Here is a 27329-nt window from a genome sequence, read left to right on the forward strand (position 1 = left end):
ATTATTAGGTTTTATTTACAAATCTCCAATTCCAATTCCAATACAAATCCAAAAAGTTCAAGCTTTTCTCGTTTATTAGAAGATATCGCAAGATACAGTTTTATAGCAAGTTCTGTAAATCCAGATCGATAAAAAAGTCATACATGTACAATAGAACATCTGATCTTTGACTCCATGTTGGTCATTGTAGAAATCTCGATCCGGTTGATCAAAAACGACACTTCTTTTGTGTCAAAACCAATATAATACCATAAACCATAAAATGCACTAGTCCCGCTGTACTACTAAGACTCAAACAGCAAGCCATAAACCGATCACGAGCTTCGCCTACGATCCATCGTTTGGCAGGCAAACCTGTATGAGCTAAATCCCTGCCCCGAGAACAAAAAAGGGGTCACATTCCGTCAAATGGTTCACGTGTTTTGAAATTTTAAACAACGATCAATCGGTTCGGTTCTAATCGATATCGCGTCTAGCGAGCGAGCGACGTCTATAAGTAAAGACGGCCAGACGACCGCCACGGTTTGGGGCACGCGTGTGTACCGGTACCGATCCCTTAAAATAAATCACTTGGCAGACGAACTAAGCTGTAAGCCCTTGCCATCAGCCGTGTCGTGGTGCGAAAGCGGTTGGAAGTAGGAAAATAATGGACCAGACACTTGCAGCAGAACTATTAGGTTTTCCATTATGACATAATGAGTTCAAGGTTGTGAAAATACGTTCCATTAGAATGGTTTGAGCTGTCCATGTGACATACTTTGTCGTAGACGGCAGACACATTGCTTTATTTTTTGGCTTAAAATGTTTTTAAAATTTGTAAATCAGGCAATGTGAGCCACACTGTAGCACAGACTCTCCAACGATGATAATGTCGTGAAAGTTGACCTACATTTTCCTTCCCTACCTCCTCATTACACACACACACAAACACGGCGCAAAATGTGCTTAATCTTGATGACTTGTTTCACTTGCAAAATATGCATCGTTGGTGCAGTTTCAAGATGAATGATACTGTTGCACCGTCACCATCCGGTGCGTTTCGTTGCCAAAAAGAAAGGGGCAAACGAGCCGCGTGCGTGTGCGCACGATTGTGTGCGTGTGTGCGAAGCACCGAGCAAGAGCAAGGGAAATGATCATCGTTTGGCCGTTTCATCTTTGACTCGGGGACCTGGGGACTATTTTTAATTTAGCCCACTTGCCCACTGTCTCACAGCGGAGCGTCCGAGCTTGCAGCTCGGTTCGCTTGGGCCGTGGAAGTAAGCGAGCGAGCGAACAGCGTTCTTTTGTGCAAGAACGTGCCAGAGCAGGGTAGCATAGTATCTGCTGTGTGCACTGTGTTGTTCAGGTTCGTGCTGGTTTTCACATTCCTAGGAACTAGAATTTCAGTGTGTGTGTGTGTGTGTGTAGTATTTAGTGGGTGTCTATGGTGAAATAGTAATAAAAATTAAAACACACGATTAGGAAAGATCGTTGCGCTTTTCCAACCCATCGTGAAGTACCGTGCGCCTCCATCGCATTGCTGGGGCGATCGTTTGCGCGCGAGGGAAAGTCAAGTTCATTCATCAGATAATTGCTTCGATGGTGGCGACCGTTCAGTAGCATTAATCATCGGAATCAGTGTGCTGATGAGCGTGTGTATGCATCCAGAATATTTTACCATTTAAGTGATAATTTTTGAAATCGTTTAATTGGTAGTATCAATATATTGGTTTGCTTTATTTTAATCATTGATTTAGAGATATTATTTAACATAGCTCACTACAGAGTAATTTAATTTGCTGTTAAATAATATATTTCATAATATTTCGCAATAAGGCAATAGAAACTCATAATATGTATAATGAATTAGAAAGAAAATTAACGTGCTTAGGTCATGTACATTAACACATCTACTGCCAAAAATGCCAAAAATTCTTCTATAAATCTTGCATCAATGATAACATATTTTAAAATTGATTTTTCTTAATCTTCATCTCATTGAATCGCTGCACCCTTCCAAATGGAAAGAAAAATCTAATTTTGAACGAGTTTGCTGGTTCAATTGGAACGAACGAATATGATCGTGCTCGTTTTTATTCCACTTCGAATCGATTTTTCCTCCCTAATAGACGCTGATCGCTCTTCTCTTCAATCATAAAATTCGACAGAGTGGTGCAACAAATTTAACGATTTTTATTTTTCCCCATCTCCTCACATTCAGCCGACACACTGGGCCATCTTTCGCCGAGCAATTTGCTTCAGCGACCCATAATAACCCGAATGGAAACATCAAACTCACATTTTGCGCCGCTCGCCGAATGGAAGACGCGATACTGTTTACATAAATATTGGCTGGCCTAGGGACTAGCTAAACCGCCGTGAACGTTCAAGGTTTTGTGTAACGCCGTTCACACCATTAGACCTTCGGACCGGCGCATCCGGTGTGGCCGGTGGTGGTTTGGTTTCTACGAAAATGGTTACCCATTTATTAGGGGGGAAAAGAAAAGAAAAAAGGAGCTTCCCGCTTTTACACACATTCTTCCCAGCGGAATTGCGTGTGTGTTGAAAAGATGTACCATATTGTTTGTTCAACTGTGATTGCTCCAAAGGGTAGGCAGAAGAAACAAGGTGCGGAAGTGAACGGCATGTGATAGTAAAGTAAATGCTGCGCTAGTGGATTATTTTCATAACGCAAAGTCGAGTGGGTTGAGTTCGTTTTTCGCAGCATACGCCGCTACGGTGAGAATATTTTTACGCACTACCTCGCCAAAAACATTAACCCTCCGGAGCCGTTTGGGGTAAATTATCGGTTGTGTTTCTATATCGCTTACTGCCTGCTCGACTTTTGCTTTTATCGACTCCCAGTTAGCAGCGCGATGGAATTCGCCACAACCAAAACGATGTTGTAATTTCATACTACCCCGCTGCAGCTTAAAATAAGCAAACTGCAGTAATATGACACTGGCTGAGCTGGCCACAGGGTACTTGGTGTACCGCGGGGCAGCCCGGGGCACTGTGTACGCTTCAGGTGTCGATCAATCAGACCTGTCAATTATACACAACCGATAAACAACAACCTGTTGGCACCGGGCAACTGGGCAGCAGGAGTAATGGACCGCCAGCGCATTTGCACGGAGGAAAATGGAAAGAGCGGTGTGGTACGTGTAGTAAGAAACCGAAGCTCCGAAACCATAAAACACGTTTAGCGTAAGCCTGCATGCGGTTTAGAGTCGATAACCTGCAAACAAAAGGTTAAGCAATAGGAAACAGCGCACATTTATGTCGAACAGAGATCGTATTATTGCTTGCTTGGGCAGCCCGGTGGTCCGTTGTGTTCTGTTCACGATTAGCAAGAATAAGGAAGGCGGAAGTTGGGGCGAACATTTCAACCTCAACCGCACCCTGGCAACGGTACAGAGCAATCGAGGTATGTTGTGGTTTGGCGATCGTGTACGTGTCCACGGTATTATAGCACACCAGAATTGCCGTGCTAGCTTTCAGCTAGCTGAGGTCTGAGAAATGGGATTGTGTAGGGAATTAATTGCGGAAGCAGTGTGGACTACACGGGAAAAGAGTAAACAGTGAACTCTTTAAGAAGAGAGTACTAAACAAGAAGGATAGTAGTTTTGGATGAGTGAACTCGAGTGATCATCCCCATACTTTTACCAAGATTGATCTCCACTTTTGGATTATTGTGACATCTTCTAGATCATTCCCCCAACAGATCTCTTAATTAGAGTAGTTTTTCGAATTCATAGTTTCTCTTAGTAACTGTCAATGCACACGTTTACAACGTATGGTTCAGTACTAATTCTTCATTCGTCTATAGGTTCGTAACACTTTTCTTGCTTTTGTAATGTGAAAACATCTCTAAACCACCATTTTTATTGGCCTGCAGATGAGAGAAAGAGATAGAGTTGACCGTAGTCCTCTCTCTCTCTCTCACGGTATGCCACTAACTCAAGACATGTGTCCTCTAGTGAACTGGTAAAAAAACAGCGACCCAACGTCTCATTTCACGACGGAACCTACCGAAACCCCGGCCCTGTGCCTGCTAGCTGCGATTGTGTGGACGAGGTCGCGCACACGGCACACCGGCGGCACACGGCATGTCCCACCGGCGGACGGCACACGGACACGGGTCGGGTCGGGTCGGGTTTATTTTTGAACACTTTGTTCTGAGCAAAGCACCCCCGACGGAACCTCTGCTAATCGGAGCTCGGCCGTGCGAGAGGACTCGAGCGTGTGCTTCGAGCGCTCACAGCACCACCACCATCGCCCAGGGGGTGAGACAGCTAGTTTAAGATACTATCATCGACTGGCCTCCCTTTCCACCACGATACCTCTCGTCTCTTCTGTATCCGAGAGACACAAATGAAGATATCACTTGGCAGTAGTACACTGGGATCGTGTTTTGTTAACGCATAAGAGTGCTTCGGCGATCACTTGATCACTTTCCTTTTCAAACAAATGCTTTGGGGGTTTTCCCGTTTTCACCGCACACAAACACACACACACACACACACACACGCATTCACAGGAATTTTCCTTTGCTCAAACGCACCAAACCAAACACTGCCTACTACCACATTAGGATTGAAGATCGTGTAAACACTTACGCACATACGCGTGCAAATACACACGCGCGCACAGTTAGTCTTCCTCGGCTACCATCATCACCACCACCAATGCGTGCTTCACATGTCACATTGCTATTTTGCCCGGCCCTAGCGAAGATGGGAGGGGTTTCCCTCTTGCTTCCCTTGCCAGTTTGCCGCCTGTGCAAACATCCGATCTCCCCGCGATCAATCCTTTTCCCCTTGCTCGTTCGCTATCGGTGCTTGGCCAGGTTATTGATGTTGTTGAGTCGAGTTGTCTTTTTCCGCCTGCATTTGCTTTTCTTTTCACGATTATTTTTAAAAATAATTTAGCTCTCACCACTCGACAGCAGCGCAGCCAAGCAAAATAAAAAAAAAAAAACAACTACACGAACCACTGTTGCTTATAATTCCGGTTGCGCAATGGGGTTGTGGCGTTGTGCAGCTGTGTTTGTGTGCACTGTGTACACACGCGAGATACTGCGTGTAGTAGTGTGTAAGTGTATGGGCACCTAATTTAGAGGTAGCTGAGGGTCGCAGACAGGTTCATAGAATTTTGTTTTTTTGCTGGTGGACTGTAGCTTCATTGCAGAGCACTACAGGGTAATGGGACACCTTTACGGCAGAATACACTAAGGGTGGGATTCGAGCAGTTGCGCTCGAAACTACTCGAATGTTGTGCACTATCACCGAAGTAGGGGTAAACGGATGCCCGATAGTTCGCATTTGAACTCAGACACTAAGAAGCGAGTGAAGATTTAAAGAGAGCGAGGGGAAGAGAAGTAGAAAAGAGCGAGGGGTAAGAGGAGATCGTGAACGAAAAGTACGAACGAACCGGGTCAACTATTTTTAGCATTCATTTTTGCACACATTTTCCCCGCCGACCGAGGTACACTACCCGGGTCGTGAACACTAAGCGAGGTCCGGGGAGGGTACGGACACACGGTTGAATTGATACTTGAGCAGAATGTGCGTTGGCCCAGGAGGCTGAGATCACTAAGCAGTAGTAATAGCAGTAGTAACAGTAGTAACAGCAGCAACAGCAAATGCAGTATCACAATCACATCTATTTTCTGCACGGTTTCCGATCACCGTTTGCACGCGCATCATCACTTACACCAGTACACCGCAACGTAATCCTTATCCTCTAGTAACCGCTCCAGCTGCTTCGCCGAAACTTCCTCGATCGTGGCCTCGGGGGCCGCGGCCGGCGCACTCGCTGCCGCCTTCTTCGCACAGTCTACATCGCTCACTAGCCAGCTGCTGGCCAACAGTAGGAAGCACAACGGTGCCACTAGACTTCTGATTCGCGGCAGGCCCATCTCGTGCTGGGGGGATGTTTCGCGGACTTGCTAGTTCCGCTCCGTTCAGAGGTCCGCTCGTAACTGCGGTGCCGGCTCGGTACGGACGGCTTTTCGCGGGCCCGTGCCGAGATATGGTGGGTCCGTGCCGATGTACCCCCTTGGTCGGTTGCGCACATTCGCAGCGACTCGGTGGCGATGGTTTAAAAATAAGTTCCCGTGTTTGAGCGCGCTCTTTCGCCGACGATGGAGCGTCGCCCGAAGTGCCGGCCGACGATGAGAAGATGAGAGAATTTTTGGAGGTGTGATCGGTCCCGGATCGGGTGTTGTCAGGGAGGTTTTTGCTGTGTTGCTGCTTTTTATTAGGGGGTATTGTTTTGTGTTTAATTTTTTATGGGGAATACCTCGTGGTATCCTTCCGATCGGACTGTGTACTACTTGTGAGATTGGCAAAAGTGAGTTTCATCGCCGTGAGATAGTTTGTGATGACTATGCCAGATTGCATAGCTTTCAGGCGGACCACTGTTGTGCCGCCAGAGTGTTGAATGCATTCAGAAGGTTTCATTATAGATACATTTTATCTCAGAACTTTATTCCAATGTGGTACTCAAATTCGAGGGCCAAAAGTAATAGCATTTGATTGTTTCAGAAATAATTTGATAGATGAGATTGTAGGCTGGCTCTAGTTTATTACAGAATAATCTGGCTATCCCGTATATGGTGAGTACCCAATAGCCACAAATCCACTAAACGACCACTAAACGGGTTCAAAACAACTCCAGCTTTCAACCTAAACGGAATATAGTAAGACTTCGTATAGCAGACGGTAAACGACTCAAGCATTCTAAAAATAGCAAAAAGCTGGTGCCGTCATCTGTTTGTGGAATACCCAACCAGTGGAGCTTCCTCGCTTGGAGGAGAGCTTTATCATTTCCTCTGTACTGTTATATGGTTTCGCATTGAAGTTATGCATCGCTAGAACTAGAACGGCGATACAATTGTTTAATTACTAAACTCCAATGGCAACCACCAGCACTGAAGCAAGTGAGATTTGAGTAATGGTCGTTGGTGTTGATACCCACGTATATGACCACAAGACCATTCATATATGTTTTTGCTCGGAAAGTTAGATGGCCATATAGGTCATGATTAGATGAAACTTATCGAAACACATTGCAAGAAAAGGACAGCAATATAATGATGAGTTGTATACGCCATCTATTTAGCAAACAAGTGAAGCTTTGAAGCTTTCATGTTTTTTCTATAGATATTTGATTTTCCAGTCGTTTAAGCTTAATCTGTGGCCCTTGGGGTATATGAGTAGTCTCCAGGATAAAGCTATTCCAAATTCCACAGATCAGCCCCATCACAAATCCACTGAACAACCACTAAACGTGCTCTAAACGGCTCAAGCTCTAAACATAAAGAGAATCTAAAAAGACTTCGTTTAGCAGACGGTGACCGACTGATGCATTCTAAAGGCCTTATTAGACGGAGGAAAATACTGTCATTCCTCGATTGGCATTTATCTATCAAACTTAGACATTGGCAGAAGAATGCCTTTCGTACGTGTAATAAGGCAAGAGAATTATTCTGTCACCTTTTATATTTATTATTTAATTTATTGATTTTCTTTGCTTTATCTGAAAAATCATTCGTTGTTTCCCAGCGGTGCAATAACTTCATTTTTCACGAAAAAAAAAAATGGAAAAAATGGAAAAATGTAAGTAGTGGGCACTTTTGTTGCCGGTTACTGTAGCTTTAGTTGTTTAGAACCCGTTTGGCGGTCGTTTAGTGGATTTGTGATTCCTGGGTTGAATGGATGTTTCTAGTCGTTTAAAGCCAGGGTCCATGAAAATGTTAAAACCGATGGACGGTATACTACAGATTCTAGAAGTAGCGCCTAAGGCATTTGTCTTACTTTAAAATTAGTGTTGTAGGGCAAGGCTGCTCTGAGATGAATTGAATAAAAAAACCGCCAAATCCAACTGGCGAATGTTGCCCGTACAACGGTCTCGCGCGTCACCGTGTTCGCCTGGTGTAAATGACACTACAGCACCAGCCCGGGCTGTCAAACCGCTGTCAGAGGGTGAAAATGTAAACAATAATACGACCTTCAACTCTGCCACAGCCGTCTCGCGCAAAGGGGAAAAACTTTCTCGTGCCCCAGCTAAAGTGAGTGTTGTTTGGGATCGTTTCTCCTTGCTTCCTTACCATTTACACTTAACATCCGCGGGCGCAGGTGAACGTTCGATGAAAATTCCACTCTCGAACCTTGTTTCCTGCGAGGCAAACGAGCAGTCGCTCCAGGTAAGCACTACGGCTGCGGCACAGTTGTGGGTGAAAAATGTGTGAAAAATTGATTTGTGGTGGAAGTGGCGGAGAGGAGAGGGTCAAATTTGATGAGACAATGGCAAAACATACCTGGTAACAATAGAAGCACGCAAGAATGTGTACACAAAGTGTGAGGGAATTCGGGAAATTTTAATGACGCAAGGAAGTAGCTGCGGAAAAATCGGGGCTTGACCTCGGCCGATCAGCTGCAGCCGGTTCTTCCGGATGGTTTTCTTCGCCTTTCTCTATAAATAGAAGCACAAATAGAAAGTGCGCGCTCCACCACGCACCACTTCCTGCATGGCGAAAGTATTAATAGTATGAAATAATCAGGTCTATTTTATTGTACGCATCATCTAAACAATTGTGCAAATTAAATTATCTGTGCGTGCGTGGTTGTTTGAAAATTCGTGCGTGTGGTCAGCTTTTGCGTAACATCTAATCGCTATGGTTGCTACGATTGTTTGCGGTTGCTAAGAAAGCGTTACGTGTTTTTTGTACGATAAACATGGCGCGTGCTAACGAAACTGCTAAAAAGATTAATTAGGCTTATTTTGTTTTAATAATTTATAATACAATTATTACAATACTAATTGCAGAACATTCTGGATCGTTGTTTCATTTCGATTGCAGCATTTTGGCGACGTGAGCTAGAGAAAGAGAGAGAGAGTGAGCGAGAGAGAGGGACGGAAACAGTGCAACCGTAACGCAGTCCACCACAGCACCGTTTGGGGAGCATGCGCCTCGATGCACTGGTCGCATGGTATCAGAAGAAGATCGGCACCTACGACAAGCAGCAATGGGAGAAAACGATCGAGCAGAAGATACTGGCCGGCATCAGCCATCTGCCGCTGAAAAACACCAAGCTGAAAACGGAACTGATCGATGTGGATCTGGTGCGTGGTTCGACCTTCCCGAAGGCGAAATCGAAACTCTCCATCCTAACCGTGCTGTATCTGGCGGCGCTGCGCTTTCTGCTGCTGCCGGTTTACGCCCGTTGGTGGGTACAGCAAACGTCACCGGGCGTGTTTCTGCTGCTGCTTATGCTCTACCTGCTGCAAATGCTGAACCTCGGCATCTATAGCTACTGTGCCCGATCACCACCACCACCATCGAGTACCGATACTGCGACGGGGAGTGACGGTGCCGAACCTAACGCAAAGCTACCGCCAACCGATACCGTCGATCACATCGTCACCATATCGGACTTTTTGATTCCGCTCGCCCTGAGTCTGCTGCTGAGCGTCATCCACTCGCAGATCGTAGCGACCGCCTCGAACAGCAATGGATCGTCGCTGTTTTCGTGTGGCAAGCTGTCGCAGAAGTGTTTCTCGCACGGTTCGGCAACACCGGCCACGCCGGGCGCAGCCAGCACTGGCACAGGCACGTCCCTATCCACGCCGGCCGGCGGTGTACCGGCCGGGTTGAGCAAGAAGCAGCGCGAACAACGAATTCGCCGCAAGCGGCGCGTTAGAGCACACTCCGAAACGCAAGCCCAATCGTCATCGCCCGGCCGGGCAGTGACGGCGGAGGAGCGCGATCGGAAGAAAGCGTTCGCCAGTGTGGGTGGATCGAAATCGGCCACCAGCTCGCCGGCACGCACAGCGCCGAAAAAGGGCGCCTGTAGCACGAGCAGCAGCACGAGCAGTGATGCAGTCGAGCGGGCACAGCTGGCGGAAGGGAACAACGAACAGCCACGACAGCCGGAGGTTCTGGTTGGAAGGCGTGAGGAGAACGGCTCGCTGCGCATGGAAGATCGAGCGCCGAACATTCATCGAACGGCGAACGAAACGGAAAAACACACATCGATCGGCGTGACCATCATCCCGACGACGACGAGCTCGAGCGACCATTCGCCACCGAACGGGCGTCGGTCGGGCGATCATACGCAGGAGGCGAACCCGATGCTGCTGCTGCCCTCCGGGTTGCGGCGGCGCAATGTAAACTGGGACCCGACCGTACCGGAACGGTCCCGCCCGGGTCCGTCGTCGCTGCTGGAACCGGTCGTAGATGACGATGGGTTTGAGAGTTTAAACGGCAAAAGCTCGGGCGGTGAGGATAGTGCAGGCAATGTGTTTCTCAAGGATCACCATCGGTACCGGAAGGTGGCTCCGTTCGGGGGGAACGATTGGAATGCAGCCGGCGAAACGGAAGCAAAAGACCATCAGTCGGATTCGGATACGGATACGCTGAAAAATAGTATCACTACCACCACCACCACCAACTACAACACACCGACGATAGTGGAACTGGATGGTGTGCTTGATCCGCAGCGCAAACAGTTCGCGGAAGGGGGTCACACCGCTGGCTCGCAGTCGGAACTGGCACAGCACGATACACCGCAGCACGGAGGAAGGGGGGAATCGAAGGAGCTGGTACGGCAACGGCGCAACAAGGACTCAAGTAAGCAGCCGCTGCAACGGCGCGCCCCGACGGCGCTGTATGACGCGGGGCCGGACGAAAAGAAGGGCCTGGGGACGAGCTGCAGCGACGAGACGGACGAAGAGAACAACGAGTACGATTTGCATTCACCGTCGCCGCCCCACCTGCATCTGCTGCACTCATCGCCGCCGCTTCGCGCGCACCACCCCCATCAGCCGATGGTGGGCCCGGTGGTACGGCCGTCCCCGTCGCCGCACCACCACCACCATCTGCTTTACCTGCATCATCGTCATCATCAGGCGGCCGCCGTAGTGCAGCCGGCGGCGGTGGCGACGGCGGCGGCGGCCCATTCCCATCATACGCTTCATCCGCATCAGCATCACTTTCACCATTCGCCCTCCGTACTGACCGAAGGTAATGTTTGGTGTATTCACACACACACACACACAGGCGGAGATATGCATACAGCTAGGTGTTTTTGTTTAGCATTATGGTTATTGCTCGATAAAGGAAGCAACAGCCGGAACGATTAAGTGATGATTTAAATTCCAAAAATCAAGCATATTTCGCTGGGCGGAACGTGGACGGTAGGACAATTAGCTGTAGCAGTTGATCATTGAATCGTTGAATTAACCACCGTAATTGATATGTGTAACTGCTTTCAATGTAAATTTTAACACGAATGGTAGCCAAACATCACCATACAGCTCATTCCAGCTCTAATCGATTTGTATTTACATGCACGAGGCTTTCTCTACTAACGTTTGGCATTATAACTCACCCGTCAGATTGCGAAACTATAGCGTTTTCTTCGTCCGTTGATCGTTTTTAGTAGCGAGTTAGTCTCCCGCTATAGAAATTTAGCTAAAAACTGGTAGTTTCAATCATTTTCAATACCTACTCGTCCTTTCATTACAATTTCCACCCATCGCAACCGCTTTACTTCGCCGCAAACAACAACTAACACACTTTTCCTTTCCCTGTGCAGGCGAAGAATGCAGCTACAGCTCGGAGCTGGACCATTCCGACACGCAGAACGAACACTCCGACGACGACTACGAGCTCGAGGACGTCCCGACCCTGATCCTCAACCCTGCCTGCGGTGCGAACGATCGCGTCAGCTGCACCATCTGGGAGGCGCGCGAGGCAAAGAAGGCCGAAATGTCCGTGCTGGACATCTCGTCCGCCATCATCGAGCGGGTCGAGGCCATGCCGGAATCCTGCGACTACGTCTACATCGGCGTCGTCCTCAGCGTGTTCCTCTCGCTCGTGCCCGCCTTCTGCCGGCTGTGCGAGGCGACCGTCGACTCCACCAACTCGACCGAGGTGAACTTTCTCGACATGCCCGTCATCCTGTTCGAGAAGGCGTCCTTCTCGCTGCTCGCCATCCTGCGGTTCGCGTTCGGCGAAACCACCTGGGAGCGGTTCGTGCTCGTGCTCGGCTTTCTGCTGCGGCTCGTGCTTACCTTTCTGGTGTTTTTCCTGCTCGCCGTGGCGGAGCGCACGTTCAAGCAGCGCTTCCTGTACGCGAAGCTGTTCTCCCACCTGACGTCCTCGCGGCGTGCCCAAAAGTCGAGCATACCACACTTTCGCCTCAACAAGGTGCGCAACATCAAGACGTGGCTCTGTGTGCGCTCGTATCTGAAGCGGCGCGGCCCCCAAAACTCGGTCGACGTGATCGTGTCCGCCGCGTTCATCATTACGCTGCTGCTGCTGGCGTTCCTGAGCGTGGAATGGTTGAAGGATTCGGTGCACCTGCACTCACAGTTCAACCTGGAGGCGCTCACCTGGTCCTGTGCCTTTGGCACGTTTCTGCTCCGCTTCATGACGCTCGGTACGAAAATTAACAAAAAGTACAAAAGCGTTTCGGTGCTCATCACCGAGCAGATTAATCTCTACGTTCAGGTACGGTTGCACGGGGTGCACCATGGAGTTGAAATACAATATTTATTATTTTTTGTACTTTAATCTGTACAGATTGAACAGAAACCAAACAAAAAAGAAGAACTGATGATATCGAACAACGTGCTCAAGTTGGCAGCTGATCTCCTCAAGGTAAGCGATCGTATTCTTCTCAGTACGCGAAACGATCTCCTGATCATCTGACCTTCTCTGCTTGCAGGAGCTGGAATCTCCGTTCAAAATCTCCGGTCTCAGCGCAAATCCGTATCTCTACACCACCGTTAAGGTGGTCATACTGTCCGCCCTTTCCGGTGTGTTGAGTGAAATGTTAGGCTTCAAGCTGAAACTTCACAAAATTAAAATTAAGTAAATTTGTTTGCAAAGTTTGCCCAATCTCCTGCGCGGGCCTCTCCGTAATGCATTTCCCCCTAGCCCGATTATTTTTTCCTCGAAGGAAGGTGTAGCTAATACTGTAATAGCTTGTTTTTTTTAGCAATTTTATTTTTAAATTATGTGCAATATGTGATTGTTCTTTATTTTATAACGTAACCGGGGATGCACCGTCGGCCCGGGTTGACTTTTTTTTGGATATTTGATTCTCCGCCATAAAACCGTGAAAGATACTCACACACGTAAGACTCCCCCTATTATACCTGATGCAAAATAGGCACGAAATTATAAGTGAGAAAATGGTACTTTCCCTCGTTAAACAAAAATATATAAAAAAGAGCCTGCCTGATTCTCACGCGTGCAAGATTTCTCGTTCGAAAACGTTCCAACACCAGCCAGCCAGGTGTTCGTAGTCGTTTAGTAGTGTTGTGTGGAACTATTAGTCGTTAAATACTATCGTTGCTCGATACTTGTAAAAGGGAGGGTAGGCAAAAGCGCTAAGAGCACATCTCTATAATTAATGCAGCTAAACATCTGCACACGATAAACAGTATACAGGGTTAAAACAGATGAAGAAAAGTATATAAAAACACAAGCAAAACAAAAAAAAACGTTTAAAACAATACACATTAACGCACGATCCGTTGATCGGTAGTGTTTGGTAGGATAGTGGTACAGGAAGGTGGGCTGTTGGTGCGACACTGCGGCCTTTCGCCCTAATCGGGCACGTTGCCTGCTTGCTGCGCACGGGTACCACAGGCCGCGTTAGCGAGAACTGATATAAGCATAGTTTATTTTTCTAATAGGAAGTAGCGAAAGCCAGAGTCCAGATTTTAATGCGGCACGCGTGCAATTGAGATAATGTTATAGTAAAAAGCGTAGTGTGTGTTAAAGTCACAACAGAAAGTGAGTGGTCAGTGTTTGTGTAAGTGTGGATATATCTGTCTGTCGTGTTTAGCGTCTTTCTCTTGCGTCCCGAACGCGTGGACAGCGTGAGCTAGGGTCGTTTGCAATCGTTAACTAAATGAGAGTGAAGGGGAGAAATCGTTCCACCCAGCACTAGGATGGGTGTGTTTTAGCTCGAAAATTAAAAACGAACAATTCAACGTGCGTCTTTCGTGTGCCGAATGCAATGGAATCGATTAGATCCGAAAAGTTCGATGATTTATTTATGCCGTTTAATGCATCCAATTCACTAACCACTTGCTCCAGTTCCCACCATTTAGATGGTTGAGCAATCTTTACCGGCTGTGAGCGCAACTACTGTCCGGTATAAAAGGATGTCGAAGCTACCGGAACCCCTTACAAGTGGCGTGACGAATCAAAGTGCTGAACAGTGGAAAACAGTGGCATGAAGAACAAAGTGTCCCTCGACTCTATCATCTCGGTCATCGAGATGAACGTCAAGTTCTACCGGCTACTCGGTTTGGCACCGTTCGAGCTGAACACGAGCCGCGTCCGGCTGTCGAAACCGTTCTGCTGCGCCGTGGGCGGTTTCGTGACGCTCTACTGGACCGCGATGGTGTCGTCGATCGCGACCAGCAACCACGCGAACGATCGCATCTCGCGCATCTCCAACTACTTTCAGCTCATCACGAACGCGATCATGCTGACGGCGATCCTGCTAATGCCCGCCTTCCGATTGCGCAACTTTGCCGAGGTGACGCGCGCGTTGCGCAAACTCGAGCAGGATCTGCAGCAGGACGCGATCCCGACCAACTGCCGGCAGATGGCACGGTGGAACATTGGCATCGTGGTCGGTACGGTGACGGTGCTGCTGCTGGCGACCGCCTTTGACTGCTACGTGACCGTTTTCCGGGGGTTTATCCGGGTGGACTACTGGATCATTACGATACTGCCACAGTTTGTGAATGTGATTGCGGTGACGCAGGTCGTGCTGCTGCTGCTGTACATTAATGCGCGCTTTCGGAAGCTTAATCAGCTGCTGGAGGAGGAACAGCATCCGGTGGCGGGCAGGAAGCGGTTCGAGCGGTCGAGCCGGCTGACCGGAAACATGCCGGCGAACGATCCGAAGAAGATCAGCCTGCACGTGATCGAGGTGCACGGGTGTGGCATTGATGCGGCGAACCTGAAGCATCTGCAGCTGCCGAAGGTGCTGTACCGGTATAATGATCTGTACGACATCTGCAAGCTGCTCGATCGGTACTTTGGGCTGCTGTTTCTGCTGACCTTTACGTCGATCTTTATCGTGACGACGATCCAGCTGTACTACAGCTACACGATACTGTACTGGTTTACGGGCGAGAACGGGTTCACGATCTGGTCGCTGATGGTGTGCCTGAACACGATCTCGATCAATCTCGGCGTGCTGCTGACGATCGTGTTGCTGTGCGAGAAGATTTCGAACAAGACGAAGCACGCGAACGATCTGCTGGCGGACCTGCAGCTGCGTGGCTCGCGGTACATGTCGTCGGAGGTAGGTCGTTAGTCTGGAGAAGGGGGTGGGAATTCATGTTCATATTTAATTTTTTTGGCTGCCCCATTAGGAAGTCATCAAACTGACGGTTCCGTTCCAAGCGCCCAACAAGGTGTTCAAGTTCTCAGCGATGGGCTTTTTCCAGATCGATTGCAACATGCTGTGTGGGGTAGGTTGTTGGGTAGCTTCGTTGCCAAGGAGCGAACAGTTTTCCTCGGTTTCACAATTTTACTATTTTCGTTCCGTTTCTATTACGCAGATGATTGGAGCAATCACGACCTATTTGGTAATCTACATCCAATTCTACATCCTGTACGCGGATGAGGTGAAGAAGTCATCGTTCGTGTCTCGGTTCCAGATTTGAAGCAAACGGTGCAACCGTTTGTGTAGATTGTCTCATTTGGTACCATCTCTGGTGACGCTTTTTCTTCTGCTGCATGACATTTCCTTTTGTTGATGTTTATCTTTTTTTTAAATACAACATTTCCTTCGCTTCACTGTGTTTTGTCTGATGATAAATGTGCTGAATTCCAAAATTATTATTCAAATTACACTCTCAACATTCCCGTTGCACATTTGCTCGTGCAACGGTCATTTTGAAATAGCAAACTGCAAACGAGTTGTCAAAGGGTTTCTGCGAATCTCAGCAGACGCTGGGAACAATGGGGGCTTCAAGACATTTGAATTCTTCGAACTGGGGCCAACAATCCAGCACCGGCTGCATTGTTTCATTTCGGATCCTTCGATCGTACGCAAAACACGCAAAAAGTAGTTAAGCTTGAGAACTCAAGATATCCCTATTCGCCTGTCGCGGACGGGTCCGACATGGAGCAGAATCCACCAAACGTTGTCGAAAGTGACAAAGAAACGGCAAGTGCGACTGGAAGTGAGTTATCGCTTGGGTCGGGCAGCCGAACGCACCGTCTCCTTTATGAGCAGCGCTATCGGGAGGAGCGGGCCAGGCTGTTGCTGGAGCTGGAGCAGTTGCGGCAGGGCACGCATCCCGAGTACTTGAAGGTGGAGAAGCGCCTCCAGGACGAGCTGGACGATCGATTGCAGCAGAACGAGATCGAACGGGACCGGGCGCTGGCCGCCATCGAGCGAGACTGTTTGATGGAGCATGCGGCCTCGGAGGTGGAGTACGAGGAGAAGGTGGCCGAGTTGGTTGCGAACGCGATTGCGGACCTGGAGCATGAGCGGAAAGCGATCGAGCACGAGTACGCGACGATGGAGTTAGGCGGATGTGCCGATGGTGGTGGCGCGATGACGCAGACCGCACGATGGAAGCTGCGCAGTCGGGTGAATGAGACTGCGACTCCGGAGCAGCACAGGAAGCCGATGGTGCGGCAGCTTAAGTTTTTGCTCGAGGAGGACGAGATCGTGGATGATCTTGGTGTTATTTTGGCTAGCACGCCGGATGATGGGGAGCGTGGGTCAAATGAAGATGGGAAATAAAACTATTTCTGGTAGAAGTTTGCCAGAACGGTTCACCATCGACTGTGTTTGTAGGAAACGTTGTGCATCGTGGTGTGCAATCATTTACATTATTTACATGGGAATGTTAATATGAAATTCTTGGATTTTGCTTGGCTCTTTGGTTTGATATTCTTAGTTAATGCTCCAGCGGAAAAATTTGCCTCTAATGTTGTCATCTGGCGGAAACAGTTGGAACTACACACTGCAGAAACCGTGCGATGTTACATAGGCGATGTGTTTGAAACGATGTGTTTTCTGAGCAGAAATAAAAATAAAAATATTTAACAATTTCACGTAAAAATTCGACATCGATTACAAACTATTATTTACATCTCCTGTAGATTATTACCGTTTAAATTAGCATTTTTGACAATAAATTACGATGTTTACAAAAATCTCTCCCGAAACAAATGTCATTCCAGCTGCCGTCGTCGATGACCGTTGGATCGCCCAGCGGTGCGGCACGGAACTGTCAAACAGCGAAAAACGGGCACACACATACGACAAGAAGAGCAACAAAAAAACAACATTTGTTCGCAGCGATCCCGTGTATGTTGTTCGACGGTGTTTGCAGGAATCGGGTGCGATTGTTTTGCTATCTGGCTGCATAGTTAGCAACTCTCCCTTCTTCCCCACGTCTAATAGATCCGGTCCCTTGTCCAGTAGTTAGTGCAAAGTTCGGTACCACCAGCCTCACAGCCAAGTGCAAGTTCCGTGTGTTTGTGTGCAGCAGCAGCAGGCTACCCCGTGAGAAAGTGCAACGTTGCGCCTCGTTCCACAAATCAAGTGAGCTAGGGCGAACTCTACGACGAAGTTCCGCAACTGTCCCCAGTAGAACGGATCTTTCCTATCGCCATCGTCCTAACACGTTGGTGCCGTATAGGCGGGTTTCACGGTTTCATCTGTCCCGGAGCAAAGACAGCTCCGTCGGTGTAGCGTAGCAGCGTCAAAAGCATCCCCTCCACTTACCAACAAACCAAGTGTCCTCAATTTTTCAGCACCCCAAGCACTTGCCCCGATACGTCAACAGACGACGGTGGACAGCGGTCCGTGATTTTGCAGACCGCAGATATTAAGCTGTGTACACTACGTAATCGAAAAAGGTGCGGCCGTCGCAGCCTCCTTCGCAGCTAACACAGCTGTCCACCGAGCCAAGCGAGGGGGAGGACGGTTAACATCGCGTCACACAGCAACCATCGCCCGAGCGAGGCTCCCAGAGCAACGGCTGGAGAGCAACCGAAGGCAGTAGTGTGTACGTGATTCGGAAAATTGCAGAAAACAGACCCAGGCCCCTCCTGACCAAGCGTACAAGATTCAAAGGGCGAATCTTCCGGGCTGAACCATTTTGCCCGTGGCTGTGATCAATCCAACGTAGTAGCGGGTTACAGTGAACAATTTCGCGTGCGATTGATTATTTTAGCGTGCGTGCAGCAGCATTTTAGCGCGTGCTGTTCGTGTGATTGAGTTGTTGGAAGCGGAAAACGCAGTTAGAAGAGCTCGCTGTAAACCAGCTGTAAACAAAGACAGCCTCCGGTAACGCACCACCGCCATCATGTCGAACGCACAGGAGGAAGAGCAGCACCTGCGGGAATGTGAATCGTACATCCAGACGCACTGCATCCAGCGGTTGCTGAAGGACTGCATCGTGCAGCTGTGCGTGTCCCGGCCCGAGAACCCGATCGTCTTTCTGCGGCAGTACTTCCAGAAGCTGGAGCGGGTAAGTGTGGCGCTTTTTACAGCAATGTGACTGATATGGCCATTTTAATATTTAAAAGTCAAAATTATCTTCTAACTGTCGGCTTCGGTTGAGGGGACAATCATGCTTAGATTAACAATGTTTTCTGCGAAAATCTGCAGTTTTCTGGAGCTGTTTGTTTTACTGGCATATTGGAGCATAAACTAAGCCACATTCCATTAAATTTTAATGACATTTTTACCGGGGGGTTTCAAGCCTCAATAATTCGTATTTGGATGATTTTTAGCATTGTTAGGTGGGTCATGTTGCACGATCTCATCCTGAGTGTTCAATATACATTTGTGTCGTATATTATGCCCTGAGAGAATGGAATGTCCCGAGAACAAAGCCGTGTAATTGCATCCAATTAGATTTTTTTTTAAATATTCAACTCTATCATATCGGATTTCTGTCCCAGAAGCGACCAAAAGTCTGTATGAGAATCATTTAAATCTACATGCCCGTTTTGGTTTCCTTTCGCTCTAACTTATATACAATTTTCCAGAAAGCATTTACGCAGAACCTTTGTCCATCTGTTCATATTTGTTTCTACAGTTTGCCTACAAGATATACTGTTTGATCTTACTTCTACCGGTTTAAGCATGTAGCAATAGAAAGTGACTTAGTTATCTCCATACACAATGGAATTGATAAAGCTAGGCCTGTCGTTAACGTTTTTTTCCATCCTGGCTAGTATCCCTGTGTGCAATGACTTTTTATCCTGTCGCATGGGAAAAGCAAAAGTCACAGAGAGATAGAACTCTTACCAAATAGAGTTATGCATGGCCTAATAGGCGAGTAATTGTGTGTGGTTTTAAGGAAAATTTAATCGTTTGGTTAAGTCATATGATCAAAGGTGATGAAAAAGTCGAATTCCCACAGCTTACAATCCTTTTCGAGCCAGTTTCCAAAGCTACAGAAAATAGCTAACAAGCTTTCAGCTCGATAACGATAACATTATAGTAATATATAATCAACGTTAGAATATTTTTGTGTTTAGTATGTATACAAGCATCAGTCAAATATCAATTACAAGCTGTCTGTTTCTCCTGATCGTGTATTGTTGATCCCTTTTGTAAACTATTAAGAAATTGTTAAGCTTTTCCCGAAATGTGAAAAAAATTGCCATATGTTCTAGAAACTGCACCGGACTGTGTGGTCCCATGCATAACCCCTGTTTTTTGTTTTGTCTGTGCAATATTTATCATTCGCAATCACGGTGTAGAACAACAAAATCGCAACGAGTTTATCTCCCCCCCCCACCTCACCGCCCGTTCCGCCGTCTCCTAAATCTCACGGTGATCAAGTAGTAGCTCCAGGTTGCGCGCGCTCAATGATGGATGATGCTGCTACTGCGTCCGCCTGCTCTGATGTACGTCGTGTCCCTATACTGTCCAATCGGCTGAGCTCCAATCTCAACCCCACCAGCACCATCACCCCGTCGTAGTTGACCTTGCGCGCGCACATACGTCGCCAAGCAGCGACGGCAGCATGTGTGTGTGTGCGTGCGTGTGTTGTGCACCACCCCCTTGACAACGGCTACCTCGATGGAGGGGGTGCGCTGACCAAGTGACCGCGGACGGCGGAACCAAACAAAACAACAGCACACAGGAAGCGCTGTTTACCCCGTCGGCGCAACGATTTGTTACATGCACAAATCGTACAAATCAAACGGTGGCGGAGGAGCAGAGATATGCAAATCTGAAAAAAAGTATTGGAAAACAACTCACACACACACACACACATGCTGAGATGTTGGGGCGCGATCATTGGTGATCGGAATTATTGTTGGCGAGCACCGATCGGTACGGCGGGAACCGATCAAAAGGAAGGAAGGTCTTACGTGCACGATTATCATCGACTGTCTGTGTCTGTGTTTGTCGTGATCGATCACACGGTTCTCAGCAGGCCAGCATGACGGCGTGACCCAGTGGCGCGCCGTTGCGAATGCCTTGTGCCGAAATGTGTGAATTAGTTGTTCACAAAAAAAGGGGAACATTTATTACTTCTTCTCAAGAAAGACGAAAAGGTTTTGGTAGCAAATGGTTCGTTTTGTATGAAAGGTTTGGTGGTAAAAGGTTTCAACAACATGATGCACCCTACACGAAATGTGACCTTCGTCGCTGGCATCTGGAAGTTTTGCTCGGTGGGGGGAGAAAGGCATGTATTTTCCGCAGCCGCCGAAGTAGCATCGTTGGTTTATATCAGCACCGTGGGATCTGCTTTTCGTCCAGCAGCAGGCGGGGGGAAAGCAAGATGGAGAGCAAGATATTTGTACAAGGGTTGCAGCACACAACGCTTCGCAAACTAATCATACAGGCGGGAGCTGTGGGTGGTATCAAGATTGCAATTTTTGCGCGATGTCGTCGTTACGGTGCACAGACAGATACAGAACGGAAAGGTTGCGTGCCGCCGCCACCGCCGCCGTCGCCTTGGAAGTAGGCAAATGTTGAAAATGTTTGATCAAGTGCAACAGTAATGTGATACGAACGGGGTGAATATGATACCGGAACTGTGCTTTGATTTGGACCAGAGAGATTGAGACCAGGCATGAATAAATCAAATTGTTGGTGAATTTTACTTATTTTTACAGACCCACAGTTTGTTAGGTTCGGTTTGATCGCATTTTTTTATATTGCTTGAATTCTATTTAATATTTTTTAAATAGATGCTTAGTTTGACTAAAACAGCGTACAAAACCGTTGTTCAAATTGGCAATGATAATCGTAAATTTAAAGATTCATTATTCTGATCATCCTATTAAAGCCATTGTTGTTGAACTTTACCTGGAAGATGTCAATTTTGGAGGATTCAGACACCAATTCTTACCACAATTACTAAGCATTTGCCACTAATAGAGTATTTGTAGCCACGTTATCAACAGTAATAGTCCCTAACGTATCAACTTTTATAATTTTTTTGGAAATATACCTGTACAAAATAATTATATATTTACTAACCGATTTAACCCGTAATCGTAAATTCAAAGATTCATTATTCTGATCATTGTTGGTTGATCCTATTGAAGCCATTGTTGCTGAACTTTACCTGGAAGATGTCAATTTTGGAGGATTCAGACACCAATTCTTACCACAATTACTAAGCATTTGCCACTAATAGAGTATTTGTAGCCACGTTATCAACAGTAATAGTCCCTAACGTATCAACTTTTATCAATTTTTTGGAAATATACCTGTACAAAATAATTATATATTTACTAACTGATATAACCCTCTAAATCCCAATTCTGCCTTTAAACGAGTTTGATTAAATTCGTTACAAAATGAGTAAAACATAATGTTCTAATCTAGAAGCTACTTCCTAACACCCGCATCTACCTTCCATATAAACCTAGACTATTACCTTGATTGTTTGTTTATTTCCATCTGCCCTACGCGACAGAACAATGTTGTACAATAAGGATTAGTGATGTCATGTGAATGTCACCAAACTATCCAGCTCAGAAAGTTTTTTCTACGCAAATGAAAGTCGCTAGATGGCATAACTAATACCACACGATCGCGCTAATTGATAGCCAGACGACGAACCTGAGTCGAGAAACATTTCTCACCTTTATAGATTTAATCAAATCTGTAAATGCTTTAAAGTAAATCTTTAAATGGTAGCGACATCTTCTTGTAGTTGGGCAAGCGTTACCTGCCATTCTAGTGCTAATGCACCTACCCATGTGAACGTTCTGCATAATTTAAGTTTTAGCATGGTAGTACCGGAAGCGAAGAACAAAGGTTGCGTGTAGAACAAACAGTTAGCTACTTACCACGCTTTGTGAAACCTTCGAGTGGAGAAATATAGACGAATGATACTCCTTTCGTCGTGCCACGTAACAGCACGAAAAAGCAATGCCCGTTCTATATTTTTAAACTATCCTTTCCGAAAGGACTCCGTCCGTGCCTGATGAGATCATCAAGCTTTGCGTTGATGTGTGTCTGTATTGTGTGAGAGACAATTTGCTGAACAAATGAGTTCAGCTATTGTGAGTTAGCGAAGCTTGCGGTGGAATTGCAACCGACGAGATGCGGCCACCGTTGGGAACGATGACGTGTTACGACTTGCTGGCGACATTTCACCGAGAACACAGCGAATCTTGGTTCTTGGGTTTTATGGCCCATTCTCGGCTATCGTAACAATCGGGCGCTGATAAGCGTGCTCACTTAAGCACCCGGTTTGATATAGCTGTCGAAGGTTTAAGCTTTTTTTTTAGTGCAGCATAAATGTGGCTGTTTCGACAGGGCACGATAGTAGTAGCAGCCAGCAACGATTAGAAGTTTTTAGTTCGGTAACATAAAGACTTGCTTTAATCGTAGCCCGTAAAAGCTGTTTGCAATCATTTTCTTGCCAAATTGAAAAGAAATGCAATGTATAGCATGTTTGGATGGAAAAAAGGCACATCACTGCTAGATTACACAAGATCCACTTAGCCCGGAGCTATTGAAACATTGCAAATAAAAGCTAAATAGAATCTCCCCGAGCATGATTAATGTAAACGGCTTAAATGCAGGATAAGCTGTGTGTCTACTCTGCCTTTCACCTTATCTGCAGCGTGCCCACCAGAGCGGTGGAGTAATCCTTTTCCTATCTCTGATCTTCTCTTCTGGTGGGGTGAAGGTGAAGCAAATCGGATTCAACTTTCCTCCCGTCCCATCAGCTTTTGGGTCGTCTATTTTCGGTTTCGGAAGAAGGTTCCGGATAGAGCAAGGTTGATTCGTTCGTACTTTTCTTGTCTCGTCCCAATTTCGCCAAACGGCAGTGAGCAAGCAAAAGGCATATGTTGTGTTTGCCTGCTTTGCTGCCACTGGTACCATGTCCCACTCAGCGTGCAGTGCAACAGGGTGTACGAATGTGTACTTTCTCTGGTCTGGCGAACGTTTCGTAGTGTACATTTTCCGTGGGTGTTGTGGGACGTCCCGCCCTGAACAATAATGGCTGGTGGGGCTGCCGTCGGGTGTGTGTGCTGGCAAACAATCAGTCGTGGTGGGACGGTTGGGGGAGGCTGTTACGGAGGGAAATTGAAAATCTTCCCACCTTGACCGGATCTGACCGGATTTCTTCGTGGGCGTCGCACGATGGGTCACTAGATGGTCCAATGTAAACGTTATAATAAGGTATGAGAGTTATGTGGTGCTACTAAGAGCTCGTATGAATGTCTGTGCAGTCCAGTGCAGTCTTTTGAATTGTTTAAAATTGTGTTTTGCTGGAGTTTGTTCATATTTTGAACAGTTCTCAAAGATCCTTTCAATCCTAGAATGAAAAGAGCAAATGTAAATTTTGCAGAAGAATAGCACAGAAATCGAAGAATAACACAATCAGGCTTCTTCTATTCTTGCAATGAAATTGTCTCGGCATCGAGTTGAATATTGCTAAGGAAATCAGGACTACTTTATAACTAAACTATCCGACTTCTAATTGCGGTTTCGAGATTTCCAAAGAATTGTGTCCAATAGGCGAGTTTTATACATGAAAATCCTTTCTCGACATCAAAACCCTGGCGGGAAATGATTGCGGGAATGAACTGGTCTTTTGGCAGTTTTGCAGTCAAATTTTCGGTTGATGGAGCATGCGGCCTCGGAGGTGGAGTACGAGGAGAAGGTGGCCGAGTTGGTTGCGAACGCGATTGCGGACCTGGAGCATGAGCGGAAAGCGATCGAGCACGAGTACGCGACGATGGAGTTAGGCGGATGTGCCGATGGTGGTGGCGCGATGACGCAGACCGCACGATGGAAGCTGCGCAGTCGGGTGAATGAGACTGCGACTCCGGAGCAGCACAGGAAGCCGATGGTGCGGCAGCTTAAGTTTTTGCTCGAGGAGGACGAGATCGTGGATGATCTTGGTGTTATTTTGGCTAGCACGCCGGATGATGGGGAGCGTGGGTCAAATGAAGATGGGAAATAAAACTATTTCTGGTAGAAGTTTGCCAGAACGGTTCACCATCGACTGTGTTTGTAGGAAACGTTGTGCATCGTGGTGTGCAATCATTTACATTATTTACATGGGAATGTTAATATGAAATTCTTGGATTTTGCTTGGCTCTTTGGTTTGATATTCTTAGTTAATGCTCCAGCGGAAAAATTTGCCTCTAATGTTGTCATCTGGCGGAAACAGTTGGAACTACACACTGCAGAAACCGTGCGATGTTACATAGGCGATGTGTTTGAAACGATGTGTTTTCTGAGCAGAAATAAAAATAAAAATATTTAACAATTTCACGTAAAAATTCGACATCGATTACAAACTATTATTTACATCTCCTGTAGATTATTACCGTTTAAATTAGCATTTTTGACAATAAATTACGATGTTTACAAAAATCTCTCCCGAAACAAATGTCATTCCAGCTGCCGTCGTCGATGACCGTTGGATCGCCCAGCGGTGCGGCACGGAACTGTCAAACAGCGAAAAACGGGCACACACATACGACAAGAAGAGCAACAAAAAAACAACATTTGTTCGCAGCGATCCCGTGTATGTTGTTCGACGGTGTTTGCAGGAATCGGGTGCGATTGTTTTGCTATCTGGCTGCATAGTTAGCAACTCTCCCTTCTTCCCCACGTCTAATAGATCCGGTCCCTTGTCCAGTAGTTAGTGCAAAGTTCGGTACCACCAGCCTCACAGCCAAGTGCAAGTTCCGTGTGTTTGTGTGCAGCAGCAGCAGGCTACCCCGTGAGAAAGTGCAACGTTGCGCCTCGTTCCACAAATCAAGTGAGCTAGGGCGAACTCTACGACGAAGTTCCGCAACTGTCCCCAGTAGAACGGATCTTTCCTATCGCCATCGTCCTAACACGTTGGTGCCGTATAGGCGGGTTTCACGGTTTCATCTGTCCCGGAGCAAAGACAGCTCCGTCGGTGTAGCGTAGCAGCGTCAAAAGCATCCCCTCCACTTACCAACAAACCAAGTGTCCTCAATTTTTCAGCACCCCAAGCACTTGCCCCGATACGTCAACAGACGACGGTGGACAGCGGTCCGTGATTTTGCAGACCGCAGATATTAAGCTGTGTACACTACGTAATCGAAAAAGGTGCGGCCGTCGCAGCCTCCTTCGCAGCTAACACAGCTGTCCACCGAGCCAAGCGAGGGGGAGGACGGTTAACATCGCGTCACACAGCAACCATCGCCCGAGCGAGGCTCCCAGAGCAACGGCTGGAGAGCAACCGAAGGCAGTAGTGTGTACGTGATTCGGAAAATTGCAGAAAACAGACCCAGGCCCCTCCTGACCAAGCGTACAAGATTCAAAGGGCGAATCTTCCGGGCTGAACCATTTTGCCCGTGGCTGTGATCAATCCAACGTAGTAGCGGGTTACAGTGAACAATTTCGCGTGCGATTGATTATTTTAGCGTGCGTGCAGCAGCATTTTAGCGCGTGCTGTTCGTGTGATTGAGTTGTTGGAAGCGGAAAACGCAGTTAGAAGAGCTCGCTGTAAACCAGCTGTAAACAAAGACAGCCTCCGGTAACGCACCACCGCCATCATGTCGAACGCACAGGAGGAAGAGCAGCACCTGCGGGAATGTGAATCGTACATCCAGACGCACTGCATCCAGCGGTTGCTGAAGGACTGCATCGTGCAGCTGTGCGTGTCCCGGCCCGAGAACCCGATCGTCTTTCTGCGGCAGTACTTCCAGAAGCTGGAGCGGGTAAGTGTGGCGCTTTTTACAGCAATGTGACTGATATGGCCATTTTAATATTTAAAAGTCAAAATTATCTTCTAACTGTCGGCTTCGGTTGAGGGGACAATCATGCTTAGATTAACAATGTTTTCTGCGAAAATCTGCAGTTTTCTGGAGCTGTTTGTTTTACTGGCATATTGGAGCATAAACTAAGCCACATTCCATTAAATTTTAATGACATTTTTACCGGGGGGTTTCAAGCCTCAATAATTCGTATTTGGATGATTTTTAGCATTGTTAGGTGGGTCATGTTGCACGATCTCATCCTGAGTGTTCAATATACATTTGTGTCGTATATTATGCCCTGAGAGAATGGAATGTCCCGAGAACAAAGCCGTGTAATTGCATCCAATTAGATTTTTTTTTAAATATTCAACTCTATCATATCGGATTTCTGTCCCAGAAGCGACGTAAATTTTGCAGAAGAATAGCACAGAAATCGAAGAATAACACAATCAGGCTTCTTCTATTCTTGCAATGAAATTGTCTCGGCATCGAGTTGAATATTGCTAAGGAAATCAGGACTACTTTATAACTAAACTATCCGACTTCTAATTGCGGTTTCGAGATTTCCAAAGAATTGTGTCCAATAGGCGAGTTTTATACATGAAAATCCTTTCTCGACATCAAAACCCTGGCGGGAAATGATTGCGGGAATGAACTGGTCTTTTGGCAGTTTTGCAGTCAAATATTTCGGTTTTCATCTCCAAGAGTTGGTCTGGCTATCTAAATTTTTAGACTCGATTCGAAGCGAGTAAAATCATTGAATAATCCCGAATAACATAGACAGGTCTGTGAGAGAAAAAAGGATCGTATAGAATATGATTTAATTTAATCGCGTGGATAACGTTTTTTACATCTGATCCGAGAAATTGATGTTCACATATTCACATACGCCTATGAGACTTGGGCACTGTCCTCGAAACTCTTTTGAAGTATAGTTGCGTTTGAGAGGAAGATGTTCAGAAGGATTTTGTGTATGTCGAGTTGTCAGATGCTAGAATGACGAGTTGTACGCTGATTCATGTACAGCTAATTAAGATTAATAGACACCAATAGGCTGACCACGTTGTACGTAACCTTTAAAGATCTTTTAACAGTTCCCAACACCAAC

At 46.9% G+C, this 27329-nt stretch overlaps 5 protein-coding genes across 12 annotated transcripts in view; 4 read left to right on the forward strand and 1 right to left on the reverse strand.

The window, feature by feature from the left end:
* The window catches only part of LOC120905490, a 30448-nt gene extending 24454 nt beyond the window's left edge, over positions 1–5994 (reverse strand). For 2 of the 4 annotated variants that reach the window (XM_040316533.1, XM_040316358.1), the window contains exon 1: positions 5695–5993. In XM_040316533.1, the coding sequence (XP_040172467.1) occupies positions 5695–5899 (205 nt within the window). In that variant the 5' untranslated portion in view covers positions 5900–5993. Of the gene's footprint in view, positions 1–5694 lie in introns of all 4 variants that reach the window. The other 2 variants (XM_040316444.1, XM_040316609.1) reach the window with 2 other exon arrangements.
* Positions 1–13996, forward strand: part of LOC120905686 (protein phtf) — a 32671-nt gene extending 18675 nt beyond the window's left edge. Inside the window, exons 1-5 of one of the 5 annotated variants that reach the window (XM_040316726.1) lie at positions 7970–8188; positions 8846–11008; positions 11583–12499; positions 12572–12649; positions 12717–13996. In XM_040316726.1, the coding sequence (XP_040172660.1) occupies positions 8950–11008; positions 11583–12499; positions 12572–12649; positions 12717–12866 (3204 nt within the window). In that variant the 5' untranslated portion in view covers positions 7970–8188; positions 8846–8949 and the 3' untranslated portion in view covers positions 12867–13996. Of the gene's footprint in view, positions 1–7969; positions 8189–8845; positions 11009–11582; positions 12500–12571; positions 12650–12716 lie in introns of those variants that run through there. The other 4 variants (XM_040316988.1, XM_040316895.1, XM_040316806.1 and 1 more) reach the window with 4 other exon arrangements.
* A 123-nt stretch (positions 13997–14119) lies between these two features.
* LOC120906070 (putative gustatory receptor 2a) lies at positions 14120–15813 on the forward strand. Its single transcript, XM_040317530.1, has 3 exons — positions 14120–15323; positions 15394–15492; positions 15583–15813. The coding sequence occupies exons 1-3, from the start codon at positions 14238–14240 to the stop codon at positions 15685–15687; spliced, it is 1290 nt and encodes a 429-aa protein (XP_040173464.1). The 5' UTR covers positions 14120–14237; the 3' UTR covers positions 15688–15813.
* Positions 15814–16148: 335 nt separating this feature from the next.
* Positions 16149–16778, forward strand: LOC120894785. The gene has a single exon (XM_040297610.1). It carries the CDS (start codon positions 16149–16151, stop codon positions 16776–16778), a length of 630 nt encoding a protein of 209 aa, XP_040153544.1.
* Positions 16779–17213: 435 nt separating this feature from the next.
* The window catches only part of LOC120898346 (cAMP-dependent protein kinase type I regulatory subunit-like), a 30203-nt gene continuing 20087 nt past the window's right edge, over positions 17214–27329 (forward strand). Inside the window, exons 1-2 of the mRNA XM_040304073.1 lie at positions 17214–18516; positions 24888–26182. Coding sequence (XP_040160007.1) covers positions 18352–18516; positions 24888–25076 — 354 coding nt within the window. The 5' untranslated portion in view covers positions 17214–18351 and the 3' untranslated portion in view covers positions 25077–26182. The remainder of the gene's footprint in view (positions 18517–24887; positions 26183–27329) is intronic.

The sequence above is a fragment of the Anopheles arabiensis genome, chromosome 2 (genome assembly GCF_016920715.1).
Source record: "Anopheles arabiensis isolate DONGOLA chromosome 2, AaraD3, whole genome shotgun sequence".
Lineage (NCBI taxonomy): Eukaryota > Metazoa > Arthropoda > Insecta > Diptera > Culicidae > Anopheles > Anopheles arabiensis.